This window comes from Melitaea cinxia, chromosome 3 (genome assembly GCF_905220565.1).
Source record: "Melitaea cinxia chromosome 3, ilMelCinx1.1, whole genome shotgun sequence".
Taxonomy (NCBI): domain Eukaryota; kingdom Metazoa; phylum Arthropoda; class Insecta; order Lepidoptera; family Nymphalidae; genus Melitaea; species Melitaea cinxia.
This window is the reverse complement of record NC_059396.1, coordinates 12,139,850-12,156,441: the sequence shown is the minus strand read 5'-3', so window position 1 is coordinate 12,156,441 and position 16,592 is coordinate 12,139,850. Positions and strand designations below refer to the sequence as shown.

Genomic DNA, 16,592 nt, shown 5'->3' with positions numbered 1-16,592 from the left:
TTAGATTTATAGATATTATAATTTTAGCTAAATTATAAATCTAGTTCACCCGTCTCCCCCGCTGGGTTAAAAATTCTAGCGCTAAAGTCTATAAACTCATTATAAAATAAAATAAATAAATAAATATATACAAAAAGGCACACACGGTTGTCTGTTCCTAAAGTAAGCAACTTAATGCTTGAGTTACAGCCGACTGGTATAGCTACATATTTTTTTTTTTCGATAAATAAACTTATAAATAATACATATATAAATAAATATATATTACACCCAGACTCGAGGTGGGAATCGAAACAACCCTTGGAGCAGAAAGCAGGGTCACAACAAACTGCGCCAACGGGCTAGTCAATTTCAACTCAGAGGCAAACACAACATATTGAACATTGAACTTAGCACCGTAACAATGGTACATGTCACTGTATAAAGTAAAATTTCTAAACTCCTTGTTCAAATCAACGAGTTAAAGGAAGCCCTACAGACAGGCGTTCTAATTTATTTAGATTTAACTGGTTAAGGGATGTTAACAAGTTAAATGACAACGACAAGTCAGTATTTTGTTAACGTTAATAAACTACAATAATAAATTGGACAAAATAACTAAAGCTAGTTAGATTAAATTACATCAATTATAAGTTATGCTGTTAAACCTTGGGGGATAGTAGATGTCATTAATTTCTCGAAACTTAAAAAAGTTTAATAAGTACCTACGACTATGTTCTTTTTTATGTATATTTTACATAATTATGTATACTTTGATACATGCTCAACTAAAATCCATTAAGCAAAGAACTGAACAGTCCTATACTAAAATTATCAATACTAGTGGTCGCTCAGTGGTCGAACTTCGACCATAATTAAAAATTTAAATTAAAATAAAAGCCAAAAATAATGAAAATAAAGAACCTCTTTTAAATTTTTCAATTTGTCTACAAACTTTAACTATCAACAAAATAGTATAATATGCGTGTGTGTCAAATACATGGTAGTGAGCGTATTTTTTTTTATTGATTTAATATATTTTTATGCATAATTAAAAAAAAAATTAGCGTTCTCACACCTTCTTTATATAAAGTATAAGTGTATGAAATTTCATACTCCTCCGTCCACGCAAAAAAAGCAAAAAGGGGTACAAAGTTTTTGCTTCACGTATTAATATATATAGAAGATAAGATGGTACGGTGCGGATATGATAATATGGTATGCAACGCGGCTGCTTGTCCAGATAAACTCTTGTGAGTTTTCGCGGCAGGCTTATGAATAAGACGAGTTAGGTGTGTTTTTTTTTTGGATTTATGGACAAATAATAATAAAAAAATTCAACACGCTTACTAATCATGAGATGAATTATTTTACAGATACGTGAAATAAGTGATATCGGAATAAGTTTAATTTCATGATTCATGCTAGATTTAGGAATAGGAACTACACGAATACTGCGGATTTCATACCATTGATGAGGGATACCTTACGATCCTCGCAGGAGACTTGTCACTCCTGAGCGTCATCACCGCGATGCTTGGTGATGACGAGTCCTGGAATATAGTCTCCTTCTGCGAGACAGTAATGTCCTAGAAGGAGGATGACGAGCGGGTGAGAGAAGGCAGCCGACGAGGCCTCCCTCCGCATGTGATAAACGGGGCTGCGTAGGAAGCGCTACTCAATGTGCCTCCAGTAACGCCCCTGCGCCCGTGTCGGGCCGGGATGGGAACCCGGTCCTGCTAGACACGGCGTCGTCGGGATTGTTCAGAGGTGAGCCGGACAGTCCCCATGGAAGAGAAGTCTGGCCTATTCACCGAGGCCAGCCTTTCGTTGAAGGGATCCTGTTGCCTACGGATCCGGGACCCTCCAATTAAAGCGGCTGATGGCTCCCGTAGGGGTTTGATCGCTATTGCATGCCCAAGTACTGACGCCGACATACGGTCTGAGACTACCTACTGACCTACCCGGGCGTCCTGGATATCACTCGTAAATGAGTTCCCTGCGATACCAAAAAAAAGAGATACATTACGAAGGAACTTTACGCAAGGGAAACATCTGCTTAAAAATGCTTAGAAGGCATAATTTCCCGGCTTTATGTAAATTGAAAATCATCGTATATGTTATATTGTCGCCACCTGGAACCGTGTCTTTTAAAAAAAATGCAATTTAAGAGTTCTAAGTGTGAACTTACCGTCCAGTAATGGATTATTCGAAGTTAAAATTGGAGGCAAACTAGAAACATATGCCGATGCAAGCGAGTGCAACAATTCTTCTTTTTTATTAGAGATATTATACCATCGCATTCTGCCACATATCTGACGTAGAGGTAGCTTCACCAATTGAGCCACACTCTACCTCCCGATGTCATATCAATATTTAAATATTGGTATGACGACCAGAGGAATTGCGTCAAATGGGCTAGCTCGCGATCGGGCGAGTACGGGTTGGAATGTGGAATAAGATAGGGGGGATTGACCTCACCCAAGCTTTTCAACTTGTACATTAATAAACTGATCGGGGGGCTCAGCAACGTCTACATAGTATACAATGTAGGCTGGACGTGCATCAATAATATCAGCTACGCAGACGATATAGTGCTGCTGAACCCGTCGATCGGTGCATTGACTAGTTGCTTCACATGTGCGGAGAGTACGGAGTGGCTCATGGACTCAGATGTATACATCTTGATTCACAGATTTGCGCGCTGTAGTACACAAGTCAAACTGACACTTTTCAAAGCCTACTGTCAAACGTTTACACGTTCACTGCGCAGTCGGTGGGTCGATTTAACGCAGCGAGTCTATAGCGCAACGTGTTCAAGATGTTCGGTCTGCCGTGTTGCTATAGCGCGCCGTCTATGTTCGTTGAGGCGCGTACCGATTGCTTCCACGCGACAATCAGAAAGCGGAGCGCCTCGCTATGGGCACGAGTACGCGGATCATCGAACACCATCCTTACGACATGTCGACCAAGTCGACCGATGGGACTCCCTATTATTTTGCCGCTGGGTACAGCTTCAACTATAATCTAATATATATAACTATAATCTAATATATTAACTATAATCTAATATATATAACTATAATCTTTAGTACAGGAGTCTCATCGGAAGCTAGAAATTATAAGTATAAACGTAGTTATAAGTTTCTAATGTACCTAACAAATTGACTGCGTCTCAAATAAATAAATACATATTATTATTATCGAACAGATATTACAATAACACGAGCGATATATAAATAGCGATAAAAAGGTTGATGACCTTTTTTTAGATCTTAATATTTTATAATTTATTAAGTGATAATTTATGGAAAGATATAATAAACATCAATATGTATTAATTATTATTTATTCAAATAAAATAATACAGAACACACAGTAAATTGAGATTATTTACAAAATTCAGTTTTCTTAGGTACTTAACATTTTGATTATTATTTGGTAAATACTTTTTTATTAGAAGTTGCTTTAATATACACAACATGTACATATTATTAACTTTCCTGTTCATTTACATATTATTTTTTAAACATAGCCAATTAAAATGCAATGAATATAATTTCATTAAATCTAAATAATAATTAAAATTAATTATATGCCACTGAGAAAAATTAATCATTAAATGTTAAATAAATAAACCAAGTTGGATACTTTTTAACTAATATTTTACATACAAAATTTTAATCCTCTGAGAAAACTTCCTCCATTATCAGAAATAGTTGAGAAATCATCAAATTCAAACTTTATTTTACCATTACTATAGATAGTATCTCTACTTTCTACACTATATACATATGAGGAAAAAGTGTTTAGCCGAGGCCAAACAAAAGTTATTTTGTACCAGGAGTCTTTTTTAATAAATATAGGTTCACTAAATTCGATATCTATATTTGTATCATACTTTACATCATTTTTAAAGACAATTTTCTTTATTTCTTTGTTTTCTGTTTCACACATAACTGAGATTGTAAACTTTTCACAATAAATATTTTGTATATTGTAACAATAGTTGCTAACTGGTGCTGCTCTTGAATATACATTTAAAGAGTTTACAAAGATAGATTTATCTGCTTTTATTTTTGTGTGTATTGTATTTTTTGTACTATCAATAATTAAAGGAGATTCAGATCTTATCAGTGAACGGTGACACAGGCGCCACTGCAATTTAATTGGTTTTCTTGGTAATAACATATTATCAAAGTGACTAATTACATTTTTATTTAAACTGTTAAAACATTTTATGGCTTCTTTCAAGAATTCTTTTTCAATGCTTAACAAAAGATTGTCTTTACAATCTGTTATTTCTTCTAATTCTTTTAAGGAAAGTGTAAAGAATTTTAGTAACTCCATTAAATCACTTTTTGTTAATATATCTCTTCTATTCTGAAAACTATTTTTAATATCATTCTGTTCACAATAAAATGAAGTCCATTCAAACACATACTTTATCAGATCTTTTTCTAGTATATTTATTTCTTTGCATTTTAGAATGTTTTGCATACATGTAAAGTTTATGTGACGTTTATTTTCCATCAAAAGGTACTCTGCGTGTTGACAAAACAGTTTTAGTGCTGTTGAAACCAGTAGGTTGTCTTGCATGTGGTCTGGATAGTTTAACACAGATACTACATTGTCGATACTTATATTAGATTGAATGAATGTTATACATATTTCTGTGAGATATTCAAACATATATTTTCTTGAGACATACAATAAGTCATATGCTTCTTCTATTGATTGGATTTTGACTTTGTCGGTGTAAATATAATTAAGCAGTAGCTGAAATATCTTTGGTTCGATATCTGTAATGGTTACCTCTTCATTTGTTGACAAAGGGCCATAAAACATAGCCTCAAAGACAGGACTGCTGATACCTAATATCAGTTTGTGAGCTTTAAATTTTTTACCACATACTGAAAAACAGCAGTCACTCCACTCATATGACACCAATAATTTATTCACTCTGTCGTATAAGCTATTGATTCTGAGTTTACTCATTTTATAATCGAACTGAAAAGCAATAAAACAAATACAAGTTAGTTCATCATCATCATCATCATTTCAGTCTATCACAGTCCACTGCTGGACATAGGCCTCTATAAGTTGGTGCCAAAAATGGCATGAACTCATGTGTTTTGCCCACAGTCACCACCCTGGGCAGGCGGGTTGGTGACCGCAGGGCTGGCTTTGTCGCACTGGAGACATTACTACTTGTCGTCGGCCATGTATTTCAAAGCCAGCAATTGGATGGTTATCACGCCATTGGTCGGCTTTTTAAGTTCCAAGATGGTAGTGGAACTGTGTCCCTCAGTCGCCACTTATGACACCCATGGGAAGAGAGGGGGTGGCTATATTCTTATTGCCGTAGCCACACAGTGTTACGTCTCAGTGCACAAGTTAGTTATAATAACAATATATTATAACTGAGGTAGGGCACAGCAAGAAATTTCCTGCACAAAATATGCAGCAGCCCGACTGGGGTAGTACCTCGACTTTACAGAAGACCACAGTAGTTTAAAAACATTATTATTTAGCAGAAGTGTTCCTGTTGGTGAGTATGGGGAACAGAGCTCGGTACAATACAGGTAGATTTTTTTTATCGGAGGTTAAATTTTTGTTATTTCTGACTCTACCTTAATTCCGGTGTTGCGGTAAGTGTACTCTTGCTCCATACTGCGATTATCACGCGTTATTTTCGAACAAATTTACGTAAAAACGATCTTTACTGTAAGATCAAAATACAATACGAACTGACCTTTAATGACTGACAAATAGACACTTTTAAACAAAATAACGCGTCAGACATAATATTTTAATAAAATTAGTAACACTGCGTGCTAGAATATAGGTATAGAAATTCGAAAAATACCCAAAACCGAATCGGAGCACCCCACTGTCGGTCTTGGTCTGCCCTACCTCTAGTGTTTTTTTTAAGCCGGAGGCGCGGGCGCCCTTTTTCCCCCCAACCTCATAAATTTCTCGCCGGGATTGTGCATGATAGTTGATGATCGTTTACCGCACCAAGTGAGCTGTATGGGTTTGCCGACTTACGTTACATTAAAAAAAAATTCAAACTGTCATAAGTTCGCCTATATTTAATATATGTATATAAATATTACTAGGATTCTTTAAAACTAGTTGTATATGAATAACGGTTCATTTTATAGACCTGTTTTGCGTTGATATCAACCTTGAACTTGGAACATGACCAGGGATGAAGTTATAAACATAAAAAATTTAACATCACAAGAACTTTAAAAAAACTTATGATTACTAAACATCTAAACGAATTGATGTACTTACCTTGACGATACAAAGTTAAAGGAATACGAAGTATCTGTTAATTAAATTTATTAATACTGATATAGTTACGGATGTTTGCAAACAAACATTAAACAAACATGAGTGCATGAAGGTAAAGACAAAGATAATACACAGTTCGTCTATGGTACGGTATGGTGCATAAAGATAAAGAGGTGATACTTCATTGTCACGGTTGATCTCGGAAGAAACTCCCAACTATGGCTCACTGAATTTGGTCACACTTTTTACGATTTTTGATCTTTTTCATTTTAACCCTTAATTAGGCGCATGGGGTCACGGCCACTTCAAATTGAAAAATATATATCTTTGAGAGATTTGAGCGCGCCCACGCTCACTCTAGCTTCCTAACTTCCCTTAGGATAGGCAAATCAGTCGCTTCCAGAACATCTACGCATATGCACTAGTCGCTTTTTTCTAGAGCGCTGACCCCATGCGACCATGTACGTGATTTTTTTGCGGAGGTAAGTTTTTATTTTTATATGTTTACTTCGTTTATATTTGTAAATTGGTAATTTTTTTTATATTAATATATATGTTTTTATATACCGGCTACTTAATTTACCTATTTTTGTGTTTATTTACACAGACTTTTCCTTTTATTTTCAGTTATTGATTTTTAAAGTGGCTAATGATAGGCAGTTATTGGAATGGCTGGGAGGTGTCTGAAAATGAGCAAGGTGTAGCTAGTTCTGCTTCGGAAGACAAATTAGTAAACGGCAACGCTGTGAATAGTTCCCGTGATTCTGGTAGTAAAATTGAAGAGGTCGCAGATAGTTAACTTATATAATCTGAATCATCGGTGGCAAAAGTGATGTCGATTGCAATGAACAACTTTGCACTAGTAATAATTTTGGAAGAGAAATAGAAATCTGGCTATATTTTGTCATCTTTTAAAGTTATCTGGCGTCAACGCATTTGTCATACACAGATCGAATGCTAACAAGTTTTTTTTTAATTGGCAGCAGCACTTGTAGAAAGTCACTAAAAGCATAGTATTAGCAGCTTTCTGTCCCTAAATAAAAAAAATGGCTCCGTGAAGCACATGATTTGAAAAAGACGGTGCATCAGTCAATATCTAAGCGCGGGCGTTGCTCATTGTGTCCTAGGAAAAACAACAAAAAAGTGCCAACCAAATGTCATAAGTGATGTAAATTTGGTTCTCAACAATACTTTAGAGTCATAGATCAAGTAAAAAGAATAGATAACGCACTTAGAACAAAAAAGTGAAGCCACTTTTTTAAATATGTGTGAGTGAGTGAAGTGTTGACACTTTTTAAAAAAAGTCCCTGAAAATTTTATTAAATGGGATTAAACACAATTAATTTTTATTATGTAAAATGGGTATGCGAAAATAAAAATCTGTTTATAGTTTTAAATATATTTACTCCTTTTTTGCTTCAAATTGTTAAATAAATCTATTGCAGCCATGTTTTGATTTAATGAATTATATAAATCTGTGTCAATGAAAATTGCGTTCTTAAGTAATTGATGATTTCTCTGAAGGGCAAGTTCCTGTTTTAAAGACGTCTAACTCTTTGCTGTAATGATTTAATTTTTTTACATTTTTTTTTTTAAATAAAGTTCCTGTTTTTTTAACTTTTCTCTTAGTTTATGTTTTCTAGGTGTATCAAAGATCTTGGTTAACGACTAATTTAAGACTCATCCGGTAGGTCCTAGAACAAAAAATTCAACATTAAAATACCTAGTAGTAAGTAGTAGTATAAACGTGATGGTACTCTGCGAAGTCCACGTTTTGTACCGTACATGTCAGCTTTATCAAAATGGTTTGAACAAACCACACTAGATGAGGATGGCTGTCGTTGTAGTTCATTTCAGCTCAGTCGCACAGCAGCTACCTATTCTATCTATCTCCTATTAAAATATTCGTTGGAAACCTAAAATCCTGATATATAGTAGTAAAATATGAGTAGTTAATTCACAAATTTAAACAGACAAAAACGAGTTAAAAATTCATATTGACTTCAATTTAGGTAAAACATAAAATCACACGATAAAAAAAAAACACAATAATGATGTCCACTTTCTACTTAATTATTTTTCTATGATTGACTACAATTTACTTACCCGCATTTTGGGCTAATGGAAATAAAAATTACTGGTAACACTCCCTCGGTACGTCATTTCGGGGCATAGAAATTATAAGTTCCGAATAACGTCAATATTATTTTGGAATAACAAAAAATATAAAGTTTTGTATGTATTTACGTGTGAAACGATATTTCTTCAGACTTTTTGTTCACTTTAGTATTGTTTTTGCACCATTTAATTACAAAAGAACGGCATTTTATAGGCAAAGTTACTGTACGAGGCCTCGTGAGATACTAACGAAAATGAGCGTAGTTTGATGCATATGTGTGCGTGAGCGCGTGTGTTTACTTGAAGGAGCCGAGTTTTGTGGCTTCACTAACAACAAAGGCCGCGCATTATCTACTTTTTTTTACTTCATCTATGCTTAGAGTATACTGCGTCGGTTGCAGATAAAATTAATCGGCTAATGAGACTGATTATTTTGTTTTAATAAGCGAAGTGGCTAAGCCAAAAATTATGTATTATAGTTAGTTTTAGGAGTAGTCCTCCCTTCGCGCCTCCGGCTTCTAAAGAACACTCTGGGGAAGGGGGGGGGGGCAGGGTAGGGCAAATAAGACTACGTGCAGTCGGTGTAAGCTTATTCCGTTCTGTGACCATTTTGAGGCATAAGGCAATGTCCGTTAGATACCTTCCAAAATAAACTTGACGCTTTCTATAGAATGTTTAGTTAACGTTGTGAAAAAGACGAATTAGTTTATTAGAGACTATCTCGTTTTCCCGTTGTTTAGTTATAAAAGGAGAAGTTAGATTGCGTTGCCAATAAAGAAATCTGTGGCTAGACTTATTGGGCGTGTTCCACTAAAGGCAAAGGTGTAAAATTTAATTCAATATGAATTCGCTAAGTGAAACTGCACGGATTATCTTCCGATAAAAGATATTAATAATCAACAATTTAATTGTTTTTATGATCAAACAATCATCGATAGTGCTCGAACAAATGATTATTAATAAAAATTAATTAATATGAGTGACATAAATAAAAATATCTAGTTAGGGGGGCAACTTAGGAGTGAACATTTGTTTAATTAATAATAAATAAATAAAAGATGAACAAACACTTTTTAGATTCCAACAATAACGAACTAACAATAAATATTTAAAAATAACAAATAAAAATTCAAAAATCGTAAAAAGTGAGACTAAATTCAGTGAGCTATGATACTATACTTCGATTCCGATTCGTCCAAATTTTTAGGGGAATCACCGAAATTCTTAAATTATTATTACAAAATTTAACTTGCCGATTAAATTGAGGCTTTGCATTGGTTTTCATAATAGTCATCAACACGTACCTACTTACTTCATTATTATGAATAACACTTAAGGAAATATCTTTCTATTATATATAATATTTTATTCACATAGTACATAATGTATTTTATTATTGTATGTAGTTTATTATATTTTCGTCTTTTGAGCTTTTGTAGATTTCCACTTGATATACTCAAATCCAAAAACCTGATGGTGGAAACACTTGAGTGTTTTCATGTAAAAAGTTTGCAAAAAAAATCGAATTTCTACTTTCGTTAGCCAGACTTTATGAATATTATAATACAAATCGAAACCTGATATGAAGAACAGTCTATCTCATTTTGTTAAGTTTTCTGGAGAGCGTTTTACAATTTTTTATCATTTAAAACGTGGCCAAGTGATATTAAATAAAGCCGCATCCGTTATGAAGTAAATTGTTCTTAGGCGATATGTACGATAATTCTGTGTGTCCTGAAATATTGAAAGGCAACGATTTCTCCACAAATTATGAATTTGAAGCAACGATCTTTTTCTTTTATTGCCTGTTTGTGTTTTTATTTGGCCGATTGATGAAAATTGTTGATTAGTATTTGTACGATAATTTGAAGTAACAACCTTTATTTGGCCAACTAAATGTAATTTACTTAAAAACTTGAATTTTTTTTTTTTGTTAGGTGTACGAAAACACGATAATTTCACGGCAGTGTCGATCAGACGGGAAAAATTTTCTGGTAGACTGTTAACACTTTCTGAGAATTACGATTTACCCGTGGATCAAGTATACATACTTCATCCTAGCCATGGATCAAGTATACTCTACTTCATCCTAGATCCTAGCGATTTACCTATTGTATTTACGAAAAGCAGTGTGACCAGATTAAGTAGATTTCTACTTTTTTGGTAGATTTCGAGGTACCGGTAACAGTATCTAGTAGCTAAAACTAAATTTGGTATATTTTGGCAGAATTCACGCTTTTCAACTATTCTGGTACTTTTTTCCTTCAGATGGCAAACGTCTCGAAAAAAATCATATGAGCCTCTTATTAAACAAGCCAATTTAAGCCGTATTTCATAGGTACTAAGGATTGAATATTATTGTACTCGGAATGTAGGGGCTTCCCACAGCTATTAATTCCGAGTGAAAAACAAAATTTTAATAAAAAGTAAGATGGGTGGTGAAGGAAATTAATGGACTCAAACAGCTTTATTGTCATAAAGCTGTTTGAGTCCATTGATTTCTTTCACCACTCAGCTGTTGAATTTTTTATATAAAAATAAATTATAACTCGATCACAATTTAAAAATACCTATATTTCTGTAGATTTTAATTTCAAATAATAAACATTGATTTATCTAATTAATGGTATTTTCTTTGTTCATCTTATTGTTTTATCGTTATAACCAAGAGAAAAATATTATGCTTCTTCGTTGTAGCACAACAGCGAAGAAATGTAATAATAGATTTTTAGTATTTATTTATTTATTTATTTAACACTTTATTGTACACCATACAAATAAAATAAGCAAGCAACATTAGCAATAATTTGTAGAAAAAAAAAATGTACAAAAGGCGGCCTTATTGCTTAAGAGCAATCTCTTCCAGGCAACCTTAGGGCAAAGGAGATGATATATTGACGGTGTAGGTGAAGAGTATATATAGTATTTTTTCGTTCTCTTTTGGTAGATTTTAGTAGTTTTTCCACAAGAAGTAGATTCGTTAAATGAAATCTGGTCACACTGACACTGACGAGAAATCAAGGATTCTCTTTTTTGGCGGGAAGAGAAACGCGCCTTTCTTAAAATCGTCCTATAAATATAATTAATTTTAATAGTATTTAATATTAAAAAAAAATAATAAAAATGCAAGGAGAAAGCGATGGAGATGAGGAGAAGCGATCAGTTAAGTCAATATCAGGAAAAAAAAGAAGATTTACAACTCCAACAATAGATAAGTATAAGACATACACTAAAAATGGATATACAAGACAATATCCAGACAACAGCTCAAATGGCGACTTTGTGGTTTATTTTGAACATTTAGATAGAGAAATTAAACTTGGCAATATGAATCCTTTAAACCTCTGCAAATATTTCAAAAATATCAAGGGGTTTCATGAGAGAGCAAGGATTAATTCGTATAAAATTAAAATATATTTCAAACAGGCAGCTTTAGCAAACGACTTTTTAAAATCCCGATGCCTATTAGAGCATAATTTAAGAGCATACATACCTGCATCCTCTGTGGAAAGTGTAAAGGTTATTAGATATATTCCGAAAGAAATAGGAAACAAGGAATTATTTGAAAAAATTTGCTGTGATAGAGACGTTGTTGGAATACGTAGATTCATGAAACGCGAAAAAGGTAATTTAATCCCATTATCAACCATATCAATAACATTTTCAGGTACTTTTCTACCTGAATATATTTTATTAGAAGGATGGAGATATAAAGTACATACTTATATCCCTCCAGTATTACAATGTTTTAAATGTTTATAGTTCAATCACCCAGCTAACATATGTCGTAGTGAACAGGTTTGTTCTAAATGCTCTGAAAATCATTCATGTAAACTACTACTACTAATTGCTCTGAAAATCATCTAGCTATTTCAAAAGATTGTCCAATAACAGCAGCTAGAATATTAAAACATAGGCAATCTTATGCAATGGCTACTATAAATAGAGATTTTGTTAACTTTCCAGCTCTTCCTAAGAGTAGCATACAGAAATACACAGGAAAAGTTGACAGTAATAAAAATATAGAATTAGCTCCAACCAACCAATAAAAACAGATAACTTTAATATCTCAGATATTGTAAATATACAAAAGTCATGAATTCAATAGTAAAAACATTAGTAGCATTAGGAACTTCTGAATCAATTAAGACCACATCTCATATTAAGAAAAATTTTATTAAAAACTTATCTGAATAATGGATAGTTTAAAACTAGTACAACATAATATACAAAGTATCACTACATAGTATAAAACAAAGTCGCTTTCTCTGTCCCTGCACATGTATGTACGCTTAGATCTTTAAAACTACGCAACGGATTTTGATGCGGTTTTTTTTAATAGATAGAATGATTCAAGAGGAAGGTTTATATGTATAATAGCACCCATTAAATAGTGGAGAAATACTGTTATTTTTGAGTTTTCTAATGTTATGTCGTAAATAATTATTTTTTTTTCGCTTTAATTGCAAACGCAGGCTGAACCCTACGAGATTTATCAAAATAATGTACTAAGTATTGTACACATTAAAAAGGTCTACAGAAAACTCCGCTGTAGTGTATGTCTATCTCTTATGGATATCCCACAATAACATTTTTTTGTCATTTACTTTTTACGACAAATAATGGCTAATTTTGAAAACGATTTTAACCAATACAGCATTAATCCTTATCTAATTAAATACCTTAAGTACATTGTTGATTTAATATAGATCTATATGTCACTTTACAGCATATGATTTAAATGAATATTTTCGAAGATATTACAAATTTAAAAATTGCGGTACGTAGCGTTTGCGGCGGTTCCGGCCGGCTTTTACTCTAAAGTTAACGCGAGCGGGCCACGGGCAGTAATGAATAAATCAAAACTAATGGATCGATTTTAATCATTTTTTCAGTGAATGACATAGGCTATAATTATATTTTATACCCGTGCGAAGCCGGAGCGGGTCGCTAGTTAATAATAAAAAACCTTTGTTACAAACACTTTTATTTGATAATGAAATAGATATATGTTTAATAAATGAAACATGGTTGAAAAGTTCCCAGTCACACTTTTACATGCCTGGGTATGATTTTATTTTTAAAAATTCTGAAAATGAACATGGTAGTGTAGCCTTTTAATTAAAAGTTCTATAAAATATGTCCAACTTTCAACTCCAAATTTCCAAGATGTTCAAACGATTGCCATTTCTGTTGATACAAAAGTCGGTCCTTTAACTATTCTATGTGTATATTGTCCACTTAAAAATTAAATTAATATTTTTAAATTAAAAAATATTATAACCAGTCTCCCTAAACCATATATAATATCAGGTGATTTCAATGCGCATCATGTAGCATTTGGATGCACTTTAACTAAAACTAGGGGTAAAAATCTATATGATTTGATAGATGATCTAAAGTGTATTCTTAATACTGGTAGTGCAGGTTCATGAAGTTGGCACCCAGAATTATGAATTTATAATTTATGATAATTTAGTTTTACTTAATCGTTTGTGCGTTAAAATTTATGAAAAAAAGGATCAATAACATTTGTTTGCGCGTGTCCTCGTTTTTGAGAAAAATCAAAATCAAAATTGGGAAAATGGCAGTATTGAATATTTTTATTTATACATATCGACTGCGCATGACACGCGCAGATGGCAACCGAAAGAATTAATGAGCTATAATAAATCAATAATAAATTATTATTATTTTAATTTTTTTTTTATCGGGAAATAATCAGTGCGTTCCACTGCGCGAATCCATATTGAATTAACGTTTTACTCCAATCCATGCGCGGGCATTAACTGGAACACGCCTAATAAGTTTTTTTTTTTTGGAGTTTATGGCCTGGTATCTAGACTTTTAGGCCAAGTCTTGAGTATTTTTATTCGATTTATTACACGCCCAATAAGTCAAGCCACACTGCCACAGATTTTCTTTATTGGCCACGTAATCTAACTTCTCTTTTTATAACTAAATACTATATTAATCAGATGAATAGTTTTTGAGATATCGTCGTTAGAAGTAATTAGCAGCGAAACATTCAAATCTCGGCGAGCCAGCGTTCTTTCCTTGAGATACCTAAGGCGAGTCATTCCCCTCTGCTCCGCATCGCTCGACAGCCTACATCGAAGCATGCAAGCAGCATATTTCGACAGTAATTTAGGCTGTACAAAATGTATTTTACTAAACAAAAATTGTTCAATTTTTACTGCGAAATATAGCAAAAGCGCTTTACTAGCTATAGATAGCTGTAAATTAACCTTTAAAACAAATTATTTAGTATTTGAGATTAGAAATTTACTGTACAATTTAAATGCGAGAAATGTTTACGTTGAGCTAGCCTGGGTACCCTCCTACAGAGGAATATCAGGTAATGAAAAAGCTGATTAAGCTGCAAAAAGAGGATATGATGAGGACCACAGAGATGTTGTTAAAACACCTTTCTCAGATTACTTTCCAATCATCAAAGACTGAATTATTATATTTTTGAGAGATTATTGGATCATAACAAAGCAGAATAAAGGACAATGGTACGCTAAAATTAAAAAGACTTCAATACTAAGCCCTGGTATAACATCATCAGCTGTGAATCAAGAAAATTTATCTCCATAATTAATAGAATGAGATTTGGAAATTGTCTAATTCCCTCATCTTTTCAAATTAAAAATTATTCAAGATTTTAAGTGTACTAAATGCAGTGAGCCATACGCCGACATAAACCACATTATTTTTAAATGCGAGTCATTGAAGTTGCATAGATTAATCCTGGCTTCGGATATAAATAAAATTTGCTCAGAAAATAAAATAAATACTCCCCGCCGTCTAGAAGAAATATTAGCCAACCCAAGATTTTTTAAACCATTATCAAGTTTATATGTTTGACAACAGAGAACATATATTATGGAAAAAAAAAACTGAAGTGTAGAAGTTTTTGTTTATAATTATATAATAAAATTGTAAAAATTTGTACGGTTTAGAGCGAAGGCTCAAATCCAGCTCTCAATAAATTAAAAAAAAAAAAAAAAAAAAAAAAACGAGAAGTCGAGAACGCGCCCGGTGTTATGACAACTAGACGTGGGCTATAACAGGTGAAACATGTTACCTGTTATATCTGTTACTGTTATGGAAAAATAACAGATATCAATACCTGTTATAAAATAACAGCCTGTTATTTAAGTTTATGCGGATAACGAATTTTGTTCTTGTACATTGTAAACTGAACAATTCCCTTCATCAACCGACTTCCAAAAAAGGAGGAGGCTCTCAATTCGATTGTATTTTTTTTTTATGTATTACATCAGAACTTTTCACTGGGTAGACCGATTTCGATGTTTCACTCACTTTTTTATTGAAAGACATTTTTATGCCTAAATAGGTAAAAATTTTACACCTAAACCTAAGTCCTAACAAATAATAAGAAAACAAACTAACAATACAATATTTTTAATCGAAATCTAAACTATATAGGTATACAATGAATATAAACACTAACTAAGTAACTAACTATTACTAACTAACAACACTGACTAACTAACTATTAAACTAATTTTAAAAACAAGAAATACAAGAATCTTAAAATTTCTTCTATCACTTCCAATATTCAAAACGCTTTGTAATTTGTTCCATTAAGAAATTTTAATAAAGAGGAATTTCAAAATTTAAACATTATCAATCATAATCACAAATGAATATCATTCTTATTATTTATGTCGTAAAGTTGAATTTACAAGGTTAATTTATTAACCAATCATGTCAAACCGGGATGAGCCAACGTTTGGATACACAGCATAATTTCAAACGAGTGACACATATTTTATTTAACAATATTTATATATTAAAATACTTATATTTAAATAATAAAGTTGGTTTTACAGTACTTGATTCATAAAATATTATTTATTAGTAACACACAATATGGCACTACAATTTTTACAATGTATCCGAATAAGAGACAATACATAACATGACCACATTTGGGAGTTAATATTTTTGGGGTAATAAATACTAGGTGCTTCCCTTTTTGGCATGGTATAGGCATTGTAGTGCAACTGAGAGGTAAATATGTGTATTGTGTAATAAAATACTAGGTGTTTCTCTATTTTGCAAGGCGCGATACTTATGAGCTAGAGTGAGATAAGAAATGTTATTCGAGAAATAACAGACTGCTAATAACAGTTGCGGTAACAAGTAACAATAGTATTTGG

The 16,592-nt window shown here is 32.8% G+C and overlaps 1 protein-coding gene across 1 annotated transcript; it reads right to left on the bottom strand.

Moving 5' to 3' along the window:
* Window positions 1-3,568: 3,568 nt before the first annotated feature.
* LOC123669176 (BTB/POZ domain-containing protein 6-B-like) lies at window positions 3,569-6,402 on the bottom strand. The gene is made up of 2 exons (XM_045602805.1): window positions 6,283-6,402; window positions 3,569-4,989 (listed from the first exon to the last, which is right to left on the bottom strand). The coding sequence occupies exon 2, from the start codon at window positions 4,975-4,977 to the stop codon at window positions 3,646-3,648; it is 1,332 nt and encodes a 443-aa protein (XP_045458761.1). The 5' UTR covers window positions 4,978-4,989; window positions 6,283-6,402; the 3' UTR covers window positions 3,569-3,645.
* Window positions 6,403-16,592: the final 10,190 nt, after the last annotated feature.

Excerpts from the sequence above, each read along its gene's own strand:
- LOC123669176 (XM_045602805.1), bottom strand. The coding sequence starts at position 4,977 with ATGAGTAAACTCAGAATCAATAGCTTATACGACAGAGTGAATAAATTA.